The following is a 26,332-nucleotide window of genomic DNA, read 5'->3' on the forward strand; positions in this document are numbered from 1 at the left end:
ACATTTTTCATGAATATTAAATATCTCTTAATTGTACTTTTCTGCCCTGCAGGTCTAGCTCAAACAGCCTGGGCCGGAGGAGCTATGGGTTTGGTGGGGCTCCTCTGGTGGGAGGCAGCCTCCGTGTGCACGGCACCCGCTCCCCCCACTCCTACACCTATGCCGCAGAGCAGGAGTCCCTTCTCTCCCACCCACCCCACTCCCATCATGCTCTACCCCCACATCATCCACCTCCACCCCCACTGTTCCTCTCCAAGCACTTTGCTGCGAGGAGGGATCGACGGGCTCTTTCCCTGGAGCTCCCGGAGCTGCTCCGGGCAGGTGGACAGCCCCCGGGCCTGCCCCCTTTCCACCCAGACCCCGGGAGGAGGAGTGGGTCTGGTGCAGGGGGATCCATAACTGGGGGGTCTGGGGCTGGGAGTGGTTTTGGAATGGACCACCGGGACTGTAACGGCAAGGCACCAGGTCCCCACACTCAGTTGATTACTGAGGTTTTCCCTCAAGTCAACGCACACAAGGACAGAACAGACCTCGATGAAGAGACAGATTATGTGAGTCACCAAAGCTACTCAATAAAGAAGAAATGTCATAAAAGCAACAAATAAATGAATGATCATCACCTCTTCAGGCGATACGGTGTCCTTTTATTCTGTTAATGCTATAAGGACAAGGTGCTAAACTAGATACTTAAGTTTTAGGAGAGATGCTGAAATAGCAGTTAGTATCTTTTTATTGTTGTTGTTTAGTGTCAAAATGAGAGAGAAGCTTTAGGACTCCACTCAGGGATCCTGCTAGTTGTGAGGAATTCTTTATTGGTTCCCAGATATGCGGAGATAATACTGAAAACCAAAACAAAACATAAATCATAATCATTGTGGGACTTGGTGTAGAAATGAGGCAGCAGTATTGATTTATCTAACGTCCACAGTGACTTTGCAGTCACAAATTTCCAAGCATGACAGAAATATTCTAATTTAATTCGGATGAACACATTCATTTCTGTAAATATTTACATTATGGATAGAACGGAGACAAAATAGAGTTATGTGCACATACTGCAGCTAATAATGCTCTAATGAGCTGAAATATGACTAATCTAAACTCAAAAATGATGATACGATGAAAGATTACTTTTGCTTGCTAATTTGATCTTTCAACATGTCCCCACCACTCTTCCCATCTCTATTTCCGTCCTCTCTCCTCCAGAGTTTATGTTTCCGTATTCAGAAGATGATGGAGGTGTACAAGCCAGACTGGTGTGAGAGCAGAGAGGAGTGGTCTGTCTACCTGTTCTCCCCCCAAAACAAGTGAGTGGACAACTTCTGCTGTGCTTTTGTCTTAATCATGCTGGGGGTGAATATAGTCAGATGCCATTCAGACTTTGGTAGCAACACATAACGTCTAAGACATTAAGTGGCAGTTTGTTTAATGTATGAAAGTGAACACAACCAACTGAACCGAACCAAGTACAGGAAACAACCCCAACGAGACATTTTTAACCCCTCCAAAATCTGATCTGATCTGAACCAGAAATGTGCAACAAAGGTTAACCTTTCAGCGAGAAAAGAAAGAGCGACGCATCTCTCTGGATGTGTCAGTACTTGTGAAAGTTTGTTTCGGCAAAGTGTCTCTGCCAGGCCTCTTTGTTCAGCACTGAAGCGCAGAGATGAGTCGACAAGCAAGACCAATGGCCCTGAAAACAAATGTTAGCAAACGTTACCAGCTCTGTCCTGATGATGCGGAAGAACAGGGAGCTGCATAGTCAAACCATTTGTCTGTTCACACAGAGGAAACTGCTGTCTTCTGGTTTCACAAATGGCTTGTTAAAGTGATGTCGCTGTGTGTTTCCTCCAAAGCATTTTTTTTCTCTCTAGACAGTGTTATTGACTCTGGGCTGTGTGTGTGTGTGTGTGTGTCTGTGTGTGTTCATCTCTGTTTGTCTGTGTTTTTGTTTTCTCCCATCCGTCAATGCATTGCTGGTAAAAACGCCCCTGAAAGCACATGAAAGAAAAATCACTCAGTCATCCACTCGCTCACTCACACTATTCCCAGCGTGCTGATAGCCACTTAAGGGAAGCCAGGCCCCAGGGCTGTGTTTTGGCATCCTGGCAGGTGCCATCTGTCAAGCAAGGGCTGTGTGTGTTGGCGGTGTGTGTACTAGCATTAGGCCATATCTCTAGTAGTGTGGTGTTGCGTGTTTGTGGATGACTTTGCATATGTGCATGTGGGAGCGTGTGAGCATATGCGCGTCTATGCCTTGTTTATGCCTGAATGTACTGTATATACCCGAGTGTGTGTGTGTGGAAGCATATGTGCGTTTGCTCTAACAAGTGTGCCTAAGCAGAATTAAAGCGAGGGAAGCAGACAAACAAACAAAAGGAGAAACGAGCCAACAACAAAAAGTTGTGTCTCAGGCGGGATAAGTGCCTACGCCAGCGATGCCGCTGGTCACGATCGATATCAGGGGACAGGGTTGCCAGATTTGAGTCGATAGATAAAGCCACGGAGTTGCCAGGTCTGGAGGAAAAGCAGTCAGATTAGCACATTGATTTCCTTACCCGGAGAGGGTGCAGGTGCAGCAGTAGGTGTATTCTGCTCCCTTTATAGCTGGCAGATGAGATGAGATGGTTGAAGGCTTCACTCAGGAGCTGCTTACTGCCTTTACTGGCTCTGGAGCTGACGATTTGACAACAACACTGCAGGTGTCTGAGGATGTTCGTGTCTGTTCAGAGATAGTCCCTACACCAGTGGTTCAAAAAGAAAACAATATATCGTGAGCAGTTCCACCCTAGAGTCATTTTCCCCTCAAAACTCTTTAGGAGAGGCAAAAATATTCGACATTTAACAAAAAAATGTTCAGAGAAAAGTCCAATAAATAATATAAATGTATCTAACAGAATGTTGTTTTTCCCCATAAAATCAAAAAGTTGCATTTTAAATTCGTATTCACACTGCCTAATTACACGTTAACCACAGCTTGTGTAACACTTGTTTATTTTATGAAGTTGTATCTTCCCGTCTGACATCAGGGGTTTAAGATATTGGTGGTCACCCACTAAAACTAAATGGATTACAGTCTCTAAAACCTCTGTTAGGCTTATTATGGTTCTGTTGTGATGGAGTTTGTGCTGCTCTTGGTTCATTTAATCATGCTAGGCTTTCAGCACATGACTTATTGCAGAATATCACGTGTCAAACAGAAAACAACATTTTCTTAAGACCATGTATTTTGTATCTTCCTCGGAGGAGGATTGAAACGTCTTCAGCTGTTTTGATGCAGTTTCACATGAAGGCGTACCCTTGTGGACGATTCTTGAACAAATCTCCTCATATCCTCCCTCTTCCCTTTAAACCCCTTTGTTTCTCTCTTGCCAGGTTCAGACTGCTCTGTCAGTCCATTATCGCCCATAAGCTCTTTGACTACGTGGTCCTGGCCTTCATCTTCCTCAACTGCATCACAGTGGCTCTGGAGAGGCCGAAGATACTGCAAGGCAGTCTGGTAAGAACTATGTTTCTCCATATCCCTCATTCTCTAGCTGCTACGCACTTATAGGATGCATTGGTCATGGTCAATAGCTATATGTGATTAGTCTATTAGTTTACTGATTAGTTACTCATAAGTCCATTTGTGTTGAAAATATTGATCTAATAACAGTGTAAGACTAATACATAACTTTATGTTAACAAATGAAGTTATGGAAAGAACAAAATTGGCAAATTCTGAAAGTTTAGAGCTGATTCTTGGTTCTGACTGTTATTATTTCAGTGTCAAACTACGTCTTTCAAGTACAAATTTTAATGTATTCTACTTCTTGTAAACCAGCCGTTATTTACATTCACAAGATCTTTTTCAAAATGCCACTTTGCTCCAAGCTCTCACTGGATTCTGGCCTCAAGTCACTTTCCTGCGATCAAGCAGCACCAAAACATTGAATGGAAGGCACTTTTCGAAGTGATCTGAGGCGATCAAATTAAAGCGTAGCAACTCTTTCAAATTTGGCATTTCATTTGGCAACAAGGTCTAATTTTAATTTAATATTAACAAAACTGACAAAAGGATTGTGATTCTCATATCCTGCTTTGAAGGGTAAAGCCAAGAGCAGTCAATCATTTCTTTCTTCCCAAGCTGTTTCTGCCACTTGATTTTGTCTCTTGTCTCCTCCTTTAAACTCTTTCCCTTTCATTTCACTCGTTTTTTGTCCTCTCTCCTTTTGTTACAGGAAAGGGTGTTTCTCACAATTTCCAACTACATCTTTACTGCCATCTTTGTTACGGAGATGACTGTCAAGGTAAAACGTCCCTCCCTTTCCTCTCCTTTCTTTGCCTCCCCACTTTCCCTCTTCTCTCTCCTTTCTTCTGTTGCTCTCTTCTACTTTCTTTACTTTCTTCAGTCTCCTTTCTTCACATCCTTATCCCTCCCTCTCATCTCCATTCCTCTACTGGTATTGGTCTCTTCTCCTTTTCAAATCAACTCTCGTAGATTCTTTTTTCTCCTCTCTTCCTGTCTTTTATTTTATCCTCTTATGTCTTCACCTCCTCTTCTTGCTTCAGTCCACTTCTTTCCTCTTTTCATTTCCTATCTGGTTTACTGTTATCTCTCCATCCATTGTTTTCCCTTTTTTCATCTCCCTTTTCTTCTTCTTTTGTATCATCTTTTGTATTCATCTCCAGCTGTTATTCCCTCCTCCCATCCTCTTTCACCCTCCCCTCCTCCTTTCTTGACAACTCTGCAACTTGCCGTTTAATCAGTTGCACATGACCCATTAGCGATGGGCAGCTAGATAATGCAGTTAATTAGAAGGCTATCTCTCTTCAGCTGGCCTTTAGCTACTCCTGGACTTTCCATCGATAAACACACTCGCACACAAACACGCACACACATTCACATCCTCTTTTTAATCCACTAATCTGCGGTCCAGAAGACAGGGCATCATCCATTATTAAGGGCCCTGTGTCTCCAGGCGTTTTCCACATCGGTAGAAATCCTATAGTGATTTATTTATGACCAGGGATAATGAAGACATGTGTAGCACAATGATATGTAGATCATCTCTGCGCTGTGGTGGTGCAGAGTTCACGTGCACATATATGCATCTGGCCCCCGCTTGAACTTCAGCACGGTTTGTTATTCGTTCTCTTCTGTATCTTCATCTCCCTCTTTGCATCTTTATTTACTTCCATTCCTTCAATCAGCCTTCCAATCACTCACATTTTCATTTGCTTTATCTTCGCTGTGCCGCTCATTTGATTAATTTCATATTCAGTTCTGTATCTGTCGCTTATCGTTCTCTCTGCTCTTTTGTCCTCCCATTTGTAATTTAATCAGCCGAGCTCCATCGTTATCTGTGCCCTGCTTCATGTGGTCCCAGCGCTCTCCTGCTGCTCATTTCCTCATTTCCTCAAATAGTATATCAATTGCTGTACTGGAGCACCAACTTCCACTCACTGTTCAGTCAAAGGTGTGACTGTTGCAGTTACTCAATAATGAAGTATTTGTCCTGTCATTGAACTGTCACAAAATCAGGGGACTTATCTTCCACTTGTGTTTGTACATGAGCTTTATCTCAGCTGTAGTTGTCAAATATGAATTGTCAAAACCCCACCACACAAACACTCGACAACGCTTGTGATTCCACCAAACGCGCCGCAGAGCGTTTCTGATGCGGTTCTCTGCTAAAAATACACACCTGGTGTATTTTTGATGGAAGCCGCGTCAAGCTGCACAGAGCAGATGAACCAGGCAGGAAGTCAGACACAGGAACGGTGGTCCATCTGGTCAATTTTCAAAATAAAACACCCCGTGCAGACCCCTAACCGTACATCACATCACTATATCAACATCACGTAGCCTACTTACACATGGTAGAAGCACAAAAATCAAGGAAAAATGACCAAATCAATACGTCAACAAAGTCGGGCAGGCAAAACGCTCTGTTTCTGAAACGCTTCATGAAGCTATGTGAGGGGCAGAACAGAAACCGCGACGCAGACACGACGTCATTGAGCCGTGCCCAGTGGAATCAAGACGTTACACTCTCATGGGGTCTTTATATAGTTGCGAAAGCATTTATTTTCTAACATATATGAAAAGATCTCATATAGCAAAATGTCCTCAGTATAGCCCAACATCACATGCATGTATAATGAGCTTACAAGCCCAAACTCTCCAAGAAGGCTGAACACTTGACCCTAAAACCTCATGTAACCCGAAGAATCTCCACTGTGCTACACACATATGCCTTGGAGCTGCCCGGTAAAGCCATTGCTGTCTTTCTTATTTGAAGAACAGTAGTGGTTGAGTATAAGTTCACCGTTTTCAACGTTTCTCACCTACATTTTCCAAGTTTACCAAGAATTTGAACGTGAGACCTTGTGGTCATGATCGTACCTAATCTCAGTGCTGCTGTAAGAGTTGTTCATGTTCTAGTGCTGCATACACCGTGCCAAGAACATCTTTTGTTGCCTATCTACAAATCTACATTTTACTTCACAGTTACACCCCTAACTATTAACCAGTGTTTGGTGAAGTCTCAAAGTTCATAATATAGCAATATCTTTCAGAGCCGCTACATGGTCAGGTAGCTGTCCACATTAATGACTGCATTAAATACCACAGCCGTATCACAAGTATGTCTCTGAGGTTTTCTGATCAGGGCTTGTTAGTTGTTCTTCAATCAAGGCTTAAAACTGAAGCTGTCTGTGCCTTTTGAGGTCGTGGCCTCTAAAGTTTGGATCTGTCTCCCTTTGCCCGTAGGATCTGATTTATTTATTTTCATTTTTAAATTCTGATTTTGAATCAATTCATGATGGTGAATCACAATAACCTTTAGTTGCTTGCTCACTTGCTTACTTACTTACAAGTACACTCTTGTCTCGGTCTTTTGACAAAGAAAATATCAGATAAATATAATTTATTGATTTTCTCACTGCACTCTATATTAATGCGTAGTGTGGTTAAACGAAATTTGGAGAGTTCAGGTAATCACCCCCCCCGCTTGTTGTTGTTAATCTGTTGTTCCAGGCTGGTCAGTCTGATGTCTCTCTGAGGAGCACTAATTAAACAGAATTTCCTCTCCGAGACACACTCCATCACAGAGACGGCCTGTCCTCATTTCCTGTTCACACACGCACACACACACACACACACACACACAAATACACTCATACATGAGCAGCAGTGATCAGTGTAAACAGTGTTACCTGCACACCGTGAGTCTGACCTTGAACATCCGACTCTAATTAGAAACAGGGAGGGGAGTGTAGATCTTTCCACCCCCCTCTCTCTCTCTCACACACACACACACACACACACACACACACACGCTTGTAGAGAGTTGACTTGTTCTTGTCACACTTTCGCCTGCTAAAACTGATCAGACCGTTATGAGATCCAAGCAGGCCTGACAGAGTTTCATACAAGCATTTCAGCTGCCACTGTGTTGCACTGCTTTCTCTGCCAACACTGTCATCATACCTAATTTAAAGTTACAATATGCAACTATTTTGCCATACTGTAGTAAAGACCCTATCAGTCTGTCAGCTCTATGTTTTCCCTTCTCAGTCGGTCCATTTCTCACGTCAGCACTACTCATTCAGCTCTGGAGCTGTCATGAAACAGAGCTTGAGGCTGAGGCAAAACTTGCAAATACCGTAACAGCTTCAAATATGTGGAGCTGGGTCTTCAGCAGAAAGCTGTGTCTTTAAAATGGCTTCATAACACTTACTGAGGAGCTTAGTGACAGAAGCTGAAAGAAAAGCAGTCAAAATGGAGTCCAAGATCTTGTTTTTTAGCTTGACATGTCTAGACTTAAGACATGTACACAATTAAATGCCCTTTGCTCTTAAGAACTCTTCCATTAAGACTGTTTTGGTAGCAGCAGCCTAATGGTAGGACCAGACATCTGCCTCGGTTTACTGACTCAGGAAGTCTAACCAGGGAAAGTGACTGACTAGTGTTCTTTACTTCTTTAATTTAGCACTGGAGCTGGTGTTGTGTGCTACAGGAGGAGGAAGGTGATACTGAAAAAGATGGGCACTCTTAGCATTTCCCAAAGCCGGCCACAGACACACACTTCTCATACAAAGCATTTCTTGATGTGCGGACACATTTAATGGCTGATGTTAATGCAAAAAAAGATCATATTTGTCTCACATTGAGGTCAGATTCTCAAAAAACATTCTGGCAACAAAGTACTGTACTGAAATATGGGGAGAGTAGAGTGGACACCCTTCAGAGATCCATTATGGTGATTGTCACACTGAACAGAAGAAACTTTGCTTTTGCCTTAACCAAAGTACTGTTAATGTGGCATGCCTGTTGAAATCATCTTTAAAAGTATTTTCCTCACTCACCTTTGTGCAATGTGCAGCAATGTGAGCCCATCTTAAACATCAGATTGCAAAAATAACGCTGAAGCGGCGAGTACAATAATTGCCATATTTTCTGTTAAGAGGTATTGCAAATGGAGTTTGAATGTAATTTAAATTGGAATTGAACGTGACATACTCACCCTGTCAGCCAAAGACAGCTGGTAGTGTGAGAGGAGAAGAGCGGGCTTTGATGATAGCGCTGGCATCAACCTGCTATAGATTTCCCATGCATCATGTTTTATCATGGCGATATTTGATCTGCCTAATGGAGGCCCCCACAGCATTCCAATAGTCCCGAAGGGGCTTCTGTATAGCCGGCTGCTATTAATAACAGAGCAGACGAATTATAACTCGCTATCCAGCCTGTCAAAACATAACAAAAGACCTATCGCATAGGATGTGACAGTGACTCGCTGCTGTGCCGATCTCACCAGCGAGGACAGATGAAGCATTTCCTTACAGTGAGAGTTTTGGACCATGTTAGCTGTCAAAACAAGGCGGAAAGATTTTCTGTTCCCAAACAGAGCTGCGTGGAATTCTGCAGACTGACTACTTCAGTTAGTTTTCTGATACATACAGGACCCGTTTTCTCTCCTCATCCCTCTCTCCCTTTATCTATCCCCACTCCGCTCTGTCTTCATTTCATCCCATTTCTTTATTTCTCTTCTTTTTCTGTCTTTGTCACCCTCTGATGCCCAGCTTCTACATTATTTCTATAGAGTTAGGATGCCCTGACAACAGCTGGCGTGGCGGTGTCTGTTATCATGCTTCCACCGCTGCTGCTGCCGTCACTCACTTTGAATCAATGTGGTGACATGGTGGAGGACTCGTGGTGTTTGTTCAGGGGTTGGATGTGTTGTTGATTGTTCCCAGTTCACAATTTAGTACCAGAGTTTTATACAAGCATTTCTAGAAGGCAGAGACAGAGTACATTTTGACTGAAGCCTAATGAGGATGCCTACACAAGAGTTATCTATACTGTGTAAATGCTGCAGTCGCGCAGTGTCGGCAGAACGGGAAGAACAGTAACATGTCGTGTTATTGAATAGCCTGAACTACCTACTTTTGTTGTGGTGTGGATCTGGAGCGATTCACAAACAAACAAGTGAATCCAGATAAAAACAAAGTTTGTTGGTGCTTCTGCAGTGGGAGGCGTCGTCACTGTCAAAAATTCTTGGAATTACAAGTAGGAGGATGACGTAAATGGTTTTTCCTCCTCGGTTGCTCGTGAATATTGTCCGACCGATATGACGCGATCGGGGGGTCAGGACAGCTAGTTCTAATACGATACCTCAGATCAGAGCTGCTGTCACTGTGTTTTCAAAAGAGGATAACTGATGAGTAGGTATAGTAAGGCCATTACAATTAGTTAGGCGTGTTCCCGTAAAGAATTACACTACTGAAAATCTATCTTTAAATACCATTTGTGGCTCTGAAAAGTTTGTTGTTGGATTCACAGCAGTAACAATGGATTCCAGTTTTGCCAATGATATCATAATGTCTATAGAAACTTCAGAAACCACTCCCCCAGCATGATTCACTTCTCTGTTGGAAGGTCAATTTGTTCCAAAAACTCACAGTTTCTCCACAACAGAGTTAAATACACACATAAACTCTAAAGTCATCTGGAAGTAGTAGGAAGTGGATTATGTTACGGGAGTGACGTCAGAAATTTCAATGAATGTTTTCACACAGTTTGAAAATGACAACTCTGGGTCGCCTTTGGAATCTATCGTAACTGGTGTGAATCCAAGCTCATGAGGGTGCATGCTGTAAAGTTTTCAGAGCCTCCTTTCTGAGCCTATAGGTGTCGACTATTTGATACTCGGATGATAGATTTTCAGTGGCTTATTTTGTAGCAAACAATGCTTGTTCCGCGTTCTCAAACAGACGCACAAACACCATCACCACTTATGCCCGCCTTTTCCAGGATTTCCCATCGCTCCACATATCTCTCTGGTGGCATTTTCTGCCAAACAAGGCAGACGAACCCACTTCATCTTTGCGCGCCCTGTTTCAACACGACAGCCACACCAAGTCGTTATTGCCATGAAAGCACCTGGCAGGTGTCAAATGATGTCGAAGCATCTGCCATGCAACTTTTCCTCCAACCTCACCTACTCTTTTTGATTTCAAAACTTTCTATTTTTCTCTTTGAGCCTTTTCTGCCTTTCTCCTCCACCCCTGACTTCCGCCTCTCGTTCCTCCCGCTGATAGCTGTCTCACTGTTTCTACAAAATTGTTGATCCCCTCCAACTCACCCGTACCCTCCTTTTCTTTCCAGAATATTCTCCTCCTCCTTTTCTTCCTCCTCCCTTTCTGGTCCAATCCCTATTAGGGCTCGCCTAGTGAGCGAGACCTCCCATCCAGCTGTAGCTAGAAGGTGACAGACTATAAATCAAAGACAAAACAAAAAATATCAGTCACAACAACACACACCTTCTCAGTGTATCGTGTGTGTGGTCGTACAGTTTGTGAGTTCAGAGTGTAGAAGTGTCGGATTTAAGAGGATTTTGGCGAGACTGCTGAAGTGGCACAGTGCAACGTCAGCAGTCCAAAATACTCTTATACTGTCTTAACTGAAATTTAAACAGAGTTAAGCGTTTGCTTGAATTATTCTTCTTTAGTTCATTTCCCTCAGTTACAGTCCAGTCAGCAAAATTCAGTGTCAACATGAAAGCTGGTTAACTGCACAAACAAATCCGCAGGACCTTGGATTCATCGCTCCAAAGGCCATGAAGCATCATTTGAACGTGGACGTGTTAGTAGACAGTCCAGTGTTGGAGATTTCCTCTGCTGCCTGAACTTGTTGTAGACTTGCTTCATTTTAATCGCCTTTCCCCTCCTTCTTCATTTCCTTTATTCCTCTCCTTGTCTGTTATTCCCTCATTCCTTTTGAACATTCACTTTCTAATTGGGGTTTAGGAGCTGTTGCTTGTCTTTCTTCTCCTCCTTCCCTCCTTTCATCTCCTTGGAAATTTAACTCTTGGATTTAACGCCGTTCTCATCTTCCCTACCTCCTTCTTTTACTTTCATCTTTGTGATTTTCAAATGTCTCCTCTCCTCTCCCCTCCTCTCCTCTCCTCTCCTCTCCTCTTCTCTCCTCTCCTCTTCTCTCCTCTCCTCTTCTCTCCTCTTCTCTCCTCTTCTCTCCTCTCCTCTCCTCTCCTTTTCTCTCCTCTCCCCTCCTCTCCTCTCCTCTCCTCTTCTCTCCTCTTCTCTCCTCTCCTCTCCTTTTCTCTCCTCTCCTCTCCTCTCCTTTTCTCTCCTCTCCTCTCCTGTCGCCTCCTCTCCTCTCCTGTCGCCTCCTCTCCTCTCCTCTACTCTCCTCTCCTCTTCTCTTCTCTCCTGTCGCCTCCTCTCCTCTCCTCTCCTCTCCTCTCCTCTTCTCTTCTCTTCTCTCCTCTCCCCTCCTCTCCTCTCCTCTCCTCTCCTCTCCTCTTCTCTTCTCTTCTCTCCTCTCCTCTCCTCTCCTCTCCTCTCCTCTCCTCTCCTCCTCCCTCCTCTCCTCTTCTCTCCTCTCCTCTTCTCTCCTGTCCTCTCCTTTTCTCTCCTCTCCTTTCCTGTCGCCTCCTCTCCTCTCCTCTCCTCTCCTGTCGCCTCCTCTCCTCTCCTCTACTCTCCTCTCCTCTTCTCTTCTCTCCTGTCCTCTTCTCTCCTGTCGCCTCCTCTCCTCTCCTCTCCTCTCCTCTCCTGTCCTCTTCTCTCCTGTCGCCTCCTCTCCTCTTCTCTCCTCTCCTCTTCTCTCCTCTCCTCTTCTCTCCTCTTCTCTCCTCTTCTCTCCTCTCCTCTCCTCTCCTTTTCTCTCCTCTCCCCTCCTCTCCTCTCCTCTCCTCTTCTCTCCTCTTCTCTCCTCTCCTCTCCTTTTCTCTCCTCTCCTCTCCTCTCCTTTTCTCTCCTCTCCTCTCCTGTCGCCTCCTCTCCTCTCCTGTCGCCTCCTCTCCTCTCCTCTACTCTCCTCTCCTCTTCTCTTCTCTCCTGTCGCCTCCTCTCCTCTCCTCTCCTCTCCTCTCCTCTTCTCTTCTCTTCTCTCCTCTCCCCTCCTCTCCTCTCCTCTCCTCTCCTCTCCTCTTCTCTTCTCTTCTCTCCTCTCCTCTCCTCTCCTCTCCTCTCCTCTCCTCTCCTCTCCTCCTCCCTCCTCTCCTCTTCTCTCCTCTCCTCTTCTCTCCTGTCCTCTCCTTTTCTCTCCTCTCCTTTCCTGTCGCCTCCTCTCCTCTCCTCTCCTCTCCTGTCGCCTCCTCTCCTCTCCTCTACTCTCCTCTCCTCTTCTCTTCTCTCCTGTCCTCTTCTCTCCTGTCGCCTCCTCTCCTCTCCTCTCCTCTCCTCTCCTGTCCTCTTCTCTCCTGTCGCCTCCTCTCCTCTCCTCTCCTCTCCTCTTCTCTTCTCTCCTCTCCCCTCCTCTCCTCTTCTCTCCTCTCCCCTCCTCTCCTCTTCTCTCCTCTCCTTTTCTCTCCTCTCCTCTCCTGTCGCCTCCTCTCCTCTCCTCTCCTCTCCTGTCGCCTCCTCTCCTCTCCTCTCCTCTCCTGACACCTCCTCTCCTCTCCTCTCCCCTCCCCTCCTCTCCTCTCCTCTCCTCTCCCCTCCTCTTCTTTCCCCTCCTCTCTTCTCTCCTCTCCTCTCCTGTCCTCTCCTCTCCCCTCCTCTCCTCTCCCCTCCTCTCCTCTCCTGTCCTCTCCTCTCCCCTCCTCTCCTCTCCTGTCCTCTCCTCTCCTCTCCTCTCCCCTCCTCTCCCCTCCTCTCCTCCCCTCTCCTCTCCTCTCCTCTCCTCTCTCCTCTCCCCTCCCCTCCTCTCCTCTCCTCTCCTCTCCTCTCCTCTCCCCTCCTCTTCTCTTCTCTCCTCTCCTCTCCTCTTCTCTCCCCTCCTCTCCTCCCCCCTCCTCTCCTCTCCTGTCCTCTTCTCTCCTCTCCTCTCCTCTTCTCTCCCCTCCTCTCCTCTCCCCTCCTCTCCTCTCCTGTCCTCTTCTCTCCCCTCCTCTCCCCTCCTCTCCTCTCCCCTCCTCTCCTCTCCCCTCCCCTCCTCTCCTCTCCTCTCCTCTCCTCTCCCCTCCTCTCCTCTCCTCTCCTCTCCTCCCCTCTCCTCTCCTCTCCTCTCCTCTCTCCTATCCTCTCTTCTCTCCTCTCCTCTCCTCTCCTCTCCTCTCCTCTCCTCCCCTCTCCTCTTCTCTCCTCTCCTCTCCTCTCCTCTCCTCCCCTCTCCTCTCCTCTCCTCTCCTCTCCCCTCCCCTCCCCTCCCCTCCTCTCCTGTCCTCTCCTCTCCCCTCCTCTCCTCTCCCCTCCTCTCCTCTCCTCTCCTCTCCACCCTCTCCTCCCCTCTCCTCTCCTCTCCTCTCCCCTCCCCTCCTCTCCTCTCCTCTCCTCTCCCCTCCTCTCCTCTCCCCTCCTCTCCTCTCCTCTCCTCTCCACCCTCTCCTCCCCTCTCCTCTCCTCTCCTCTCCCCTCCCCTCCTCTCCTCTCCTCTCCTCTCCCCTCCTCTCCTCCCCTCTCCTCTCCTCTCCTCTCCTCTCTCCTATCCTCTCTTCTCTCCTCTCCTCTCCTCTCCTCTCCTCTCCTCCCCTCTCCTCTCCTCTCCTCTCCTCCCCTCTCCTCTCCTCTCCTATCCTCTCTTCTCTCCTCTCCCCTCCTCTCCTCTCCTCCCCTCTCCTCTCCTCTCCTCCCCTCTCCTCTCCTCCCCTCTCCTCTCCTCTCCTCTCCCCTCCCCTCCTCTCCTCTCCTCTCCCCTCCTCTCCTCCCCTCTCCTCTCCTCTCCTCTCCTCTCTCCTATCCTCTCTTCTCTCCTCTCCTCTCCTCTCCTCTCCTCTCCTCTCCTCCCCTCTCCTCTCCTCTCCTCTCCTCCCCTCTCCTCTCCTCTCCTATCCTCTCTTCTCTCCTCTCCCCTCCTCTCCTCTCCTCCCCTCTCCTCTCCTCTCCTCCCCTCTCCTCTCCTCTCCTCTCCTCCCCTCTCCTCTCCCCTCCCCTCCTCTCCTCTCCTCTCCCCTCCTCTTCAGAAAGCAGCTGACATGAAATGAAATACATGTTTGAGAAGCTAAATAAGAAATCTGAATATCAAAGAGTGTGTCTGTGTGTGCACCTGGCCACTGTTGCATTACCTATGTGGGATTCTGCATCTCCGTCCCTTCATCTCTCCAGGTGGTGTCCATGGGTCTCTACCTGGGGGAGAAAGCCTATCTGAGGAGCAGCTGGAACATTCTAGATGGTTTCCTCGTGTTCGTGTCTCTGATTGATATTGTAGTGTCAATGGCGGGTGGGGCTAAGATCCTGGGGGTCCTCCGTGTTCTCAGGTTGCTCAGGACGCTACGCCCCCTCAGGTTAGGAGGACAGACGTCATGTTTACATGTGTTACAGCACGATAAGTTGGAACTCTTTTGTTTTTGTTTCGACATTTTGGGCATACACTTCTTCGCCTTTCATGGTAGCTTTAGATAGTGATGACACATATTTCTTTATATGAAATCAGCTCTAAAAGTTACAATTTTAAACTTTGAACTGCCATGTCCTTGCCTCTACTCTCTTTTCCTTTCTCTTTCATTCTCTCAATCTATTGCTCTCTCTCTCTCTCTCACTGTCTCTCTGTATCTCCCGCTCTGTCCTCCAGGGTTATCAGCAGGGCTCCAGGGCTGAAGCTGGTAGTCGAGACCCTCATCACGTCCCTCAAGCCCATCGGCAACATTGTCCTCATCTGCTGCGCCTTCTTCATCATCTTTGGCATTCTTGGTGTTCAGGTAAACACCATCAAATATGGATTCATATGTTCTCCACCTTTGTCTTTCTTTATTATGAATCAGGGGATCTCACAGGCCTTTAACAATGCATGAGGGCTCTGCAAAATGTTTAATTGGACCTGAGATGGTCAAACTTGCGAATATGATATGACCTAACACAGCCACTCCTATGCTCACCATGGCCCAATTAAGTTTTAATACACATGAGAATTAAAGTGGGTCAAAATATGCTTTCTGGGCCACTATTATGCTCTTAACGTCCAACTAGAGCCAAAACTAAAAACGAAAAGAAATGGAACATTAAACATGAACATGAGATGAGGCTGTGTGGCTGTGTTTGCACCCACAATGAAATCACATTCTCACAGCACGGCTAAGAAGGCTAATTAGAGCAAAATGCAACAGGAAGAGGTGTAATGGTAACACATCACCATGCAAAAACTTTTCCTGCCAAAACTAAGAACAAGCTGAGTTTGGAGGACTAAGTATTGGCTCTGCACATTTCCCTGCACATGGTCACGTAATGATCCACGTTTCTCAAGGTTCTCAAGAAACAGCATATATCAACAAGATATATACTATCAATTAATAGATCATGTTGTATCTATACAAAAACAAAGCAAAAAAACAATCAATTTAAATTTCCCCTTAATTAGTCTCCTTCAGAAAAGACTCGCTACGCTATGTGTCAGTATGTCAATGTCTGCAACACTGGCTATACTTCAAGTCTTGCAAATGTACAGCTAACGTGGTTTTCCCATTTTTATTTCATCAGTGCAGTCCTGTGTATTTTCCCCACATCATTTCACGTTATTATTTTCTCTGCATCCGCCATTATGCATTATTTTACTCACGCCCGCTTTGATGTGTTCAATATGATTGAGAATTTAAAACATCTTCTCTCAGGAGGGAAACCACACTGTTGATATCAAGTGCTTTTGGAGTCTTCAGTTAGGCTTCATCCACACACTAATTATGAAATGACTTCAAAAGCTGCATGAAAGAAGTGGCTACACACAAGTGTTGTCATGACTTCATCAAAATGTATCTTTGTGTGCCTCTGTGTCTTATTTCCCTCTTCGTGCGCGTTTTCCTTCCCAGCTCTTCAAAGGAAAGTTCTTCTACTGTGTGGGTTTCGATGTGAAGAACATCACTAACAAATCCGACTGTCTGGCTGCCAACTATCGATGGGTTCACCACAAATACAACTTTGACAACCTTGGACAGGTACGAGAGAGAGAAGAATACATCCTGTCCGGATTGTTTTGGACATATTCATTCTGGATGTAAACACAAACAATGGTGCACATATTCATAAAAATGATAAGAATGGTTAGCACAGTAACTAAAAACTTTGTCACAGCTGACATTAGTAATTCACTCTTTTAATATAGATACATGTCTGTTCTATTACTGATTAATATCACATCATAACAACTTGTTTTCTGCTCTAAACTGAAGTTCATTAGCTTGTTTGGAACAAATAAACCAAGAACTACATTGCTGACATGGCTGAACAATACAGCAATGAGCACTTAGTACCAAATGTGTCACTAAAACAATGAATTAACAAGCAAACAACAAGTAAGAGAGTGATACTGCAGATGCATTCTCAACTATACGCGTTTCAGTACTTTTGGGTATAAAGTAAATGTGTATTTACGAATTGTTAGTTTGTTATTTTGTCATATTTTCATGGTAAGCGCTTTATCACACCAATAATAATCAGTAGCATCAACCAGTTCAAAACTAAATAAAGTTTTGTGGGTTTGTGTGTGTGTGTGTGTGTGTGTGTGTGTGTGTGTGTGTGTGTGTCTTCTCCAGGCTCTAATGTCCCTGTTTGTGCTGGCCTCAAAAGACGGCTGGGTCAACATCATGTACCATGGACTGGATGCCGTGGGGATAGACCAGCAGGTAATGATAGACACTTACTGCAGGAGTATACAACACTGGTACAAACTTGTGTAATTACACTTGTGTATAACACACAGTCACAGGCTGAACAGAAAAACAAAGTTTTTTTTACCATCTATCCATTCACTTCCCAGCACTTATGTGGTTAGTAGCCCACATGCCTTGATCTCCAACCACATCCTCCAGCTCTTTCTAGAGAATCCCACGTGTTCTCCTTGTGGTCGCCCCAGGACCTCCACCCTGCTGGATGCTGGAGGCATCCTGATCAGATCACCAAATCACCTCAACCAGCTCCAATAGAAGAATATCCACTCTTCACTTATTCTTTAGGTTGAGATAAAACAGGACGGCCTCGTGGTCTAAGATTCATGTCTTCCCCTTTAAACTGCCAGTATGCTCTATCAGAACGGCTTGTAGGTCGGTTGAATAGCTTTACAAACTCCCCTCCCCACAACTTTCCACCATCGGATCAATTTCTGTAACTTTACTTAATTGCCAATCCGACATTCACCTCATCCTCAACTATTTCTGTCACTTTTACGCCGTTATCTCGTATTTAAATTATATCATGACATCAACATGATTATGAACCTTCTCCCATCTCTATGACGACCAGCTTTTCACTCCACCTTTGAGCGTGGCCATTCAGAACAGCACATCTGATTTCTGTGGTCCAACCACATTGTACAAACTAGCTCTGATCGAGCAGAACTTCTACTTTCTCCCCATATTTCCTCTCTGCCTCCACCGTCAACTGTCAAACAAAGGTAAAATGAGCCCCAGATCATCATGATCAAAGATAGACTCAGCTCTCCTTATGATGTGACAGTGACAAGTAACACAGATTCACGCAGATGCTGAAATCTGCCTGACGATATCATGTTCTATCATATCATCAAATGTAAACTTTTTCATATGGGGGTATCAATTATCTCTCAATCTGGAGAGAAGACTGATACTAAGAGACTAAAAAATCATGCGTCTCAGCCAGCCTCTGTTTGGGCTCAGCACCTGCAAGAAAAGGAATAAGGATCTCAATAAAAGGCCTCTGCGGACTGAAACTTACTTTATTTTCATTCATCGCGTTTGATATACCCGAGATTAAACGTGGTTTCAGAAGTTCTGCCACCCTTCTGAATAATTCTCTGGTTCAGAGAAGCTTAGAATTTCAGAAAACTTCCCTTTAACCGCACAAATCATGCACACATTTACACACATGACGTCGAAGTCCAATGACACGATGCAAATTAGTCTTCTGAAGTGGTTACAAAGTGAACAGATTCCCTTTAGAATTGGTTTTATCTCAAAATCTATTAGGGAATCTATTAAAGAGAGGGCATCATTCTGGATGATTCAGTTTCCCCGCCTCGGGGAGAAACCTCACTGCAGTCCAACATGGCTCTGAATGACTAATCCCATTTGCACTCCACCCTGCGCTTTCAGCACTCAACGCTCCTCCAAATTGAAAATCTGACTCTCATCTCCGGTTTTATTGCACCTGAACTTGGTTTTTGTTTTGTAATGACCCCCCCCTGCAATAACTACCTCCACACCCAATCATCTGGATATTTTCTTCACATTGTCTCCTTTTTCCTGCCTTTTCTTCTCTTCCCCTGTCATCTTTTCTCACCAGTGGCAGCTCCAGGAGGTTTGGTCTGTACTGGCTGTGGGGTGGCTTGGTTAATTGGAAGTCTGCGACAGGCTTAAATTAATGTTTCAAATATTTCTCAAAACTGGACAAAAATAGATGAGTTCCCCTCACTCACTGCTTATTCAGTTTATAACAATGATAAACTAATCCAGAATGTTTCAGAGAATACGCTGAAGTTCAAACAAATATCATTGTACTGTCTCATCAGCCAGATTTAAGTCTACATACTTTAAAAATGTACCTTAAATGTATATTTTTTGCGCTTAACCATATGAATAGCTCCGTCCTTGTCCTGTGCAGGTTCACAGAGGGCTGGGGCCTGGACTGTGGGATGAAATTAAAGCAGGCATGGGGAGAACATATAAACCCAGGATCATCTTACAGTTAGGCCTCAGTGCTCACCACTAAACCACTGTACCTTAGTAGTTGTTAGTGTAACAGTACTAATATCAAAACATGAAACAAACAAACCTCTGCCAGTCCTCTCTTTTGTCTTCCTCACTTCCCTTCACCTACTCTACCATTTTCCCTGTAGGTCCTCGTCTCATCCCTTTCTCTCTGTTTCTGCTTCCTCTTCACTTTGTTTCTCCCAACTCTTCCTCTCCTCCAGCCGGTGACCAACAACAATCCATGGATGCTGCTCTACTTCATCTCCTTCCTCCTGATCGTCAGCTTCTTCGTCCTCAACATGTTCGTGGGTGTAGTGGTGGAGAACTTCCACAAGTGTCGCCAGCACCAGGAGGTGGAGGAGGCCAGGCGGCGAGAGGAGAAACGCCAGCGTCGCATGGAGAAGAAGAGGAGAAGTGAGAAGGGGGGAAAAAAGCAGAAGGGAGGGAGAAATGAGAATGATGTTTGGAGAAAATGAGGGGGACAAATGGCAGGGGGGGGGGGGGGGGAGTAGAGACTGTGCTGCACAGAAAGGAGAGATAAAAAATTGGGGTGAAATGAAAAAAGGAAATCAAAGTTGGGAGAGGAGGAAGATGGATGGAAAGAGTTAAGGGAAATAAGGATAGATGGGAGGAAGAGGGACAGATGGACACATAAACCTCCTGGGAGGGTAAGAGGAGAGCAAAGAGTGGAGCAAAGAGTGGAGGGGGGAGTGGATGATGGAGGGATGAGAGTCCTTTTGGTAAGAGGAATAGCCTCAGTGGAGGAATGGAGAGAATTGATAAATCAAGAGAGGAAAAGTGGAGAAGAGGACTACATATATTAATATAAAGTACCAATTTCTTCTCTCATAAATGTTTGTTTACCACTTCAGAATAAAATCCAGCAAGTTATTTAATATGTAAAATAATAATAACAAGTAAGACTTGACTGGAAGCTTTGGAGAGACTGTACTCTTTGCTGGGCACAATCCAAACGGCATGTGTCCAAGACTTCTAATTTGATATTTTATATTACACATCCTCGGTGATATCACTTTGAATCATGATTTCAGCTCATTTAAAACTACTTGACCTCCCCCTCACGTTTATCAAACCTTTCGTCTTCAAATGATCTCACAATTTTATCTCCCTCATCGCCTCAACTGCATTTGCTCTGCCCTTTGTTTTTCGCCCCCTTTGTCATAAATAAATCATTGAATAAATCGTTCTCTTTGCACCTGTCTGTCGCTCATTTTTTAAACCAAATATCTGTATCTCTCTCTTTTCCATATTTCATTTTCTTTTGCTCTTGTCCTCCTTTTTCCTTGATTCTGTGCTTTCATTTCCCCATTCATCTCCTCCTACCCCCTCCCCTCCTCATCTAAACTCCCTTTTTCCATCTGTCTATCCCTTCCATCAATATTTCTTTCCTGCCTCCTCACCAATCCAAATCCCTCCTTGCCTTGTGTTCCCGCTGTCTCTCTCTCTTTCTTCTTTACTTTCTTTACTCTCTCCAGAGGCCCAGAAGCTGCCGTACTATGCGTCATACAGTCCAGCCCGGTTGGCTATCCACACTCTCTGTACCAGCCACTACCTGGACCTGGTCATCACCTTTATCATCTGCATCAATGTCATCACCATGTCTCTGGAGCACTACAGCCAGCCGCAGGTGACCACACTTCTCGATGGGGACGTAGGGACGGTCGGGGTGTGGGTGTTGGAGTGAGACAGACACGGCAGACTTGTTTAAGGGCTTCTGAGTGGGTGGTGATGCACCATCTGGGCAGAGTTTTTTAAAAGTGGGCACTCCCAGAGGCAGGCTGCCAACCTGCTGCTCTGAATCAGCAGCAAAAACAGCCAACAACCAAAACATTTATCCACGCGCTGGAATACAAACAATCAGGCAGATTGGGGTATCAGTTATGTAAAATGTTCTTTAGAGGCAGAGATGCTCTTGAGACTGAAAACAAATTCATATATGCATGAGTTGAGGGCCTGTAGTTTGACGACAGTAAGCCATACTGCTATATCCTGATTCTGAGTCCTCTTGGGAAAACGTGTCTTAGGCTTTGCATGAGCCCACGTCTTAACAGAGGTGTGCCACCCGATACGATATGGTAAATCAAAAAGTGGAGACAGTTTTCTGATATCCAAATCAATGGCAGTAAGTTCTCAGAGCTGTGGGCTACTAAAGGTGAGTATAATTACATTTTTATTGTGGTCGTGCTGAATAATAGAACACATCTCCTGCGGCCTCCATAACATTGAAATAGATTAACCTATAACGTATTTCTTGCTTAATTATTATTTCCTTTGCAGGAGGAAATGGAATTGCTTGAGTAGGCCACCATAGGAAAAAACACATACTGTAAATGAGCCAATTTAAAGGTGTAGGAGAAACATGTTTTTCATTTTAAGATGATAATGCGCTCATTGTTTCCTGCATACAGGCCTTGGAGACTTTACCTGGAGGCTGCAGGGTCTCAGTGTTGAACTGAGAATAATCTTAAATAACATTATTGTTGTCCTGAAGGTGAAGCATTGAAATCATGATCAATCTCATCTTATTACTAATGTATACCACAATTTTATAAATTAAGCACAAATTCTTATAAATGCTTAAGTGGCAGTCTACTTTGTTTAGCTAAAGTATGGTTAGCTAAGTTAAAGGAATAGTTTTCCAACATTTTGGTAATTTATGCTTATTCGCTTTCTTGTCGAGAGTTAGATGAGAAGATCGATGCCTCTCTGACGTCTGTATGCTAACTATAAAGCTATAGCCAGCAGCCAATTAGCTTAGCCTAGCATAGCGACTGGAAACCCGCTAGCCTGGCTCTGTCCAAAGGCAAAAAAATATCTGCCTGCCAGCCCCTTTAAAAGCTCACTAATTAACACGTTTGTTTAATTCGTGCAAAAACCAAAATGTAAAAGGACAAGCTAAGCTAAGCTAAGCTAAGCTAGGTTTAAATTATGTGTATTGAACATCACAAGCTTTTGATTCATATAGTCATTTTCTGTCTGACTCATTAATGCCAGTGTGGTAGAATAAAATGTTCTGTGTTCCTCCCCAGAGTCTGACATAATTTAGTTGTCTGCCTCAATTAAGCTCTCTTCTATTAAAAGAGAATCATTGGCAAGATACTTTTCTCACATTGACAGAATAGATTCACTGAACAACAACTCTCGCCCTTACTTGTGTTTTCTATCTCAACAAAAGTTAAACAACAAATCAGTTTACGATATCTTAGTGTGGACAAAAACATTGGTTGTTCTATGAAGAGTGGTAGAACAAAGGATAAGTCATTAGTTTATTACAGTTAAGATCAGCGATGGAGACAGAGGAAATTATCTGTTTATTTCTAACCTCTGTCCCTCTTCAACCCCTGTTTCTCTCTATCTCAGTCTCTGGAGACGGCACTGAAGTACTGCAACTACTTCTTCACCTCCACCTTTGTGATTGAGGCCTCCTTGAAGCTGGTGGCCTTTGGCTTTCGACGTTTCTTCAAGGACAGGTACAAAGGAGACCCTCCCAGCTGTATTGAGACTGTATAGATTTGTGTTGAATAGGTATATGAAGCTGCTGACATCTACAGTATGTTACTATTTACTGTCTCTGCATCAATACCAGGTATGATAACATAATAACAGGTCCTGTCTCGTCACGTTTTGACAAATATACTGTATGTGCTCTCTGCATGCTATTCCTAAGCAAAGTGGTGATGACGTCATATGCAGACCTATTGGTTTTAACTGTGTTTTAGACTAAATAAATGACTCATATTGAGGCTGTGCAGATGCAGAAACTCTTTTGAATTTTAATATCAACACCCACCACCGTAACAATCCAGCGAGGGGTCCTCTGTACAGGCTTGTGGAGCAGCTGTGATGGTGTTGGTGAATATTATTTGAGATACGCTACTATGTAGATTTCATTATTGCAGCTTCTGATGCCTTTTTAGAATTGTGGGTGTGCCGGAGGAAACTGCTGTTGGATATTTCTGCCCCCCTTCTTTGCAAAATTATTTCCTATTTTCCTCTTCCTCTTTGTCTCTTTCTCCCTTTTCTAAACAGAAACGTTTTTAGTCATATTATTCCTTCTGACCTCCGCTGTAATTTCTGTCTTTCCCTCACCATCCCTTTGTCTTTTCGTGCCATCACACTCATATGTTTTTGGTGTGTGTGTGTGTGTGTGTGTGTGTGTGTGTGTGTACACCCTGTGAGCCTGGTGTGTGCCAGTTGTGCTGCTCTGGAACTGAGATATTATCTAGGACGAGACACATTTACGGTGGAGCAACAAACCCCAGGCAGCAATTTTGCAGTAAATTAAGTTAAAAATTGAAGAAACCTCGCCAGATAAAAAAAAAAATGTATAAGGACGTGTAACGTTTTTTTAGACTACTGTCCTTACTACCCAAGAGGTTACACTGCAGTAAGGCTTAGATGAGAGTTTGACCAAGTTTTTTCTTTCTTTTCTCAGTCTCTTGTAGTATAGCCTTAGGTGAAATCTGAGTTATTGTACTTTAAAATGATGTTCTGGGGACTGATTGCTCAGGCAAGAATATAAAGATGCCTGGAATAGCTGTAATATACTGTAGACAAGACCAGTGATAAGAGTATGGTGTCCTGTGCAGAGCTCTGCTGCAGATTCTTCAGTGGGCCAGTTTGTGGCCTCTAGTCTCTTCCATAATGTAAACTCAGCTAAGTTAATATAATTAGTAAGTGCCATATGATGCTTGATATATATCATATTTTAATGTATTGCTTTTGTATATTAGAAATAGCCAATAAGGTACATGATATTTGTATGATACAACCCACATAAATACATAAAAACCAAAAGAGAGTATATAAAAAATCAGAAGACGAACACCAATGCGCAGAAAATTACAACATATTTTAAAAAGTATTAATATCAACAAAGTAAGCTTAAATGTCAGATAGTATTTTCTGACTTTTTGAAAATGTTGTAGCCCTGGTGGTATCTTTTGGCATGCTAAGAAAATCAACCTCTTGATCTTCAAACACCCACACTAGTTAAGCTTGAATTTGAAGTGGAGCGGAGACCATGTTTGAGGTTCTTAGGTGGGCTTTGGATCAGGTGACATCGTTCATCGCGCCATGTGCTGTCAGCATTAGTTGTAGCAGCCGAGATCACATTGAAACATTTCAACAAACAGCTTGTTGCTCAGCCCTGAAATCACAAGAGACAAGATAACAAACACAGGAAGGAATGTTTCTGAAGCTGCAAGGTTTGCATAGTATTGAAGGTGTTCTTCTAGTATTAACATGAATATTCATGACAGGAGCAGGCCTTCAGGTAATGGTGGGCTGTTACTCGTTCTTATGCCAACTCAGATGTGGGAGAATTGTGCACATTATGCATAAAATTGATGTAGAATATTAATATTCATGTGAAAATTAACATAACACAAACCCTGATGTGTGCAGCCATGAAGTCCTGATTCACCTACCGAGACCCCAAATCCAGGCTCATTCTCCCGTTCATGGCTTAGCTTCACTTTGGCCAAATTCTACAGATTATGGCAGATTGAAAAATCATTGTGTGTGTGTGTGTGTGTGTGTGTGTGTGTGTGTGTGTGTGCAGGTGGAACCAGTTGGACCTGGCCATTGTGCTGCTGTCAGTGATGGGCATCACCCTGGAGGAGATTGAGATCAACGCCTCCCTCCCCATCAACCCCACCATCATCAGGATCATGAGGGTCCTCAGGATAGCACGAGGTACACACACACACACACACACACACACACACACACACACACACACATGACATTTTATGAAACTGCGATTACATGTAGTGTGAACTCTTCATTAACCTCAACTGCAGAGACATCCAGGACCTTTTCCATAATTTTACCTGTATATGTTTTCCTATCTTTTTATCTCAATTTCTCCTGTTCTGCTCCTGTTTTATTATTTTTTTTAATTTGCTGTGGATGCTGTTAATGCCACCTCAACACTTCTTACCAGTCGTCACGATAAATTAAAAATGATGTTAATTTCACTTCTACTTCGCTTCTACTTTACTACTAAAACTCAACATTATGTCTGTTAAAAAAAGGAATCCCGAGCTGCTTTTTATGCATTGATGGAATTACTGGTTTGTTTGTTTTTTGGAAGAAAAAGCAACTAATAAGATGTGGTTGGATGAAAAATATGCTTTTTTTGTTTGTGGTAGATTTGGCATCATTCCTATCTGTCGTGATAACTGTTTTTTATCACCAGCATATATGGAAGAGCATTTAGTGAGCCCTCCGACATGTTAGTAAAAGCCCAATTATCCATTTCTCTAAAGGTGAAAACACCCATTTGCCACATCATCCACACTTCTTATTAAAGTGAAACTAATTTTTACTTCTATCATATGTTTGTTTTCATTTCGACTAATTTAAGAAGGCTCATCGAAAAAACATCAAGACACCTTTCATCTCATGCCTCATACACATATGTCATTTGCAGTCTTATTGTGGCGTTAATTCTTCCTGAATGAAGGTTGAGCTGACATCCCATTTCTAGCTTTCTCTCCTTTTTAATATGACTCTGATTCGGCACCTCTGTTCTTATTTTTCAGAGGAAATTACAGGGCTAGCACGCTGGGCTGCACCAATTCCTCTTACCTTCACATTGAGGAGGATAAAGGCTAATTACATCAATCTAACTTAAGCCCCGTCCTCTTACCATCACCCTCTGCCCTCCATAATGCTGCCCAGGGACCGCTGAGTAGACCCGTGGGTAATATGCTAATTAAACAGCAGCCGGTGGTAATTAACAAGCAAGTGGGGTATTTGATGATGACTGCCAGGGCTACTGGTAACTTAGTGTTTCCTCTCCTCTCATAACACTTTTACCGCTCTGCCTGAATGTTAACTAACTTGTGTGACTGTGGGACAGAATATTAAAATGTTCCACAATCATCTACTAGCTGAATTTTAGAAATACACCAGACAAAAGGAGAGATTTGGCTGCATGGTTGAATACAGTTATTACATTTATATTCATCTGGCTACTTTTTGTTGTTGTTGCACGTAAACAACACAACACTGGTTTCACAAAGTGTGTTATAATTAACATGGATTATACAGTATTCATTATATCCATGGTAGTAGGCAAGGGGCACGCCATTAGTTAACATATGATGTTGGTTTACAGGTTGGTGCATAAATGTTTCCATTTCCCCGACATCTCAGCAACCCTGCAGATTTGTTGAGTTTACAATTTAGAAACATGTGAGACACGATCTTAAGACACAGTAAGAATCAGTGTCAAAGGTGCAAACAAATGCTGCAAGAAC

General features: G+C 44.0%; 1 protein-coding gene across 1 annotated transcript in view; it reads left to right on the forward strand.

Annotated features, from left to right (window-relative positions):
- Nucleotides 1-26,332, forward strand: part of LOC139300060 (voltage-dependent T-type calcium channel subunit alpha-1I-like) — a 144,763-nt gene that overhangs the window by 89,868 nt on the left and 28,563 nt on the right. Inside the window, exons 17-28 of the mRNA XM_070923041.1 lie at nt 53-551; nt 1,207-1,307; nt 3,376-3,499; nt 4,221-4,289; nt 14,497-14,675; nt 14,963-15,089; nt 16,191-16,316; nt 16,914-17,003; nt 19,265-19,457; nt 20,540-20,691; nt 22,425-22,534; nt 24,628-24,761. Coding sequence (XP_070779142.1) covers nt 53-551; nt 1,207-1,307; nt 3,376-3,499; nt 4,221-4,289; nt 14,497-14,675; nt 14,963-15,089; nt 16,191-16,316; nt 16,914-17,003; nt 19,265-19,457; nt 20,540-20,691; nt 22,425-22,534; nt 24,628-24,761 — 1,904 coding nt within the window. The remainder of the gene's footprint in view (nt 1-52; nt 552-1,206; nt 1,308-3,375; nt 3,500-4,220; nt 4,290-14,496; nt 14,676-14,962; nt 15,090-16,190; nt 16,317-16,913; nt 17,004-19,264; nt 19,458-20,539; nt 20,692-22,424; nt 22,535-24,627; nt 24,762-26,332) is intronic.

Source organism: Enoplosus armatus, chromosome 2 (genome assembly GCF_043641665.1).
Source record: "Enoplosus armatus isolate fEnoArm2 chromosome 2, fEnoArm2.hap1, whole genome shotgun sequence".
NCBI classification, from domain to species: domain Eukaryota; kingdom Metazoa; phylum Chordata; class Actinopteri; order Centrarchiformes; family Enoplosidae; genus Enoplosus; species Enoplosus armatus.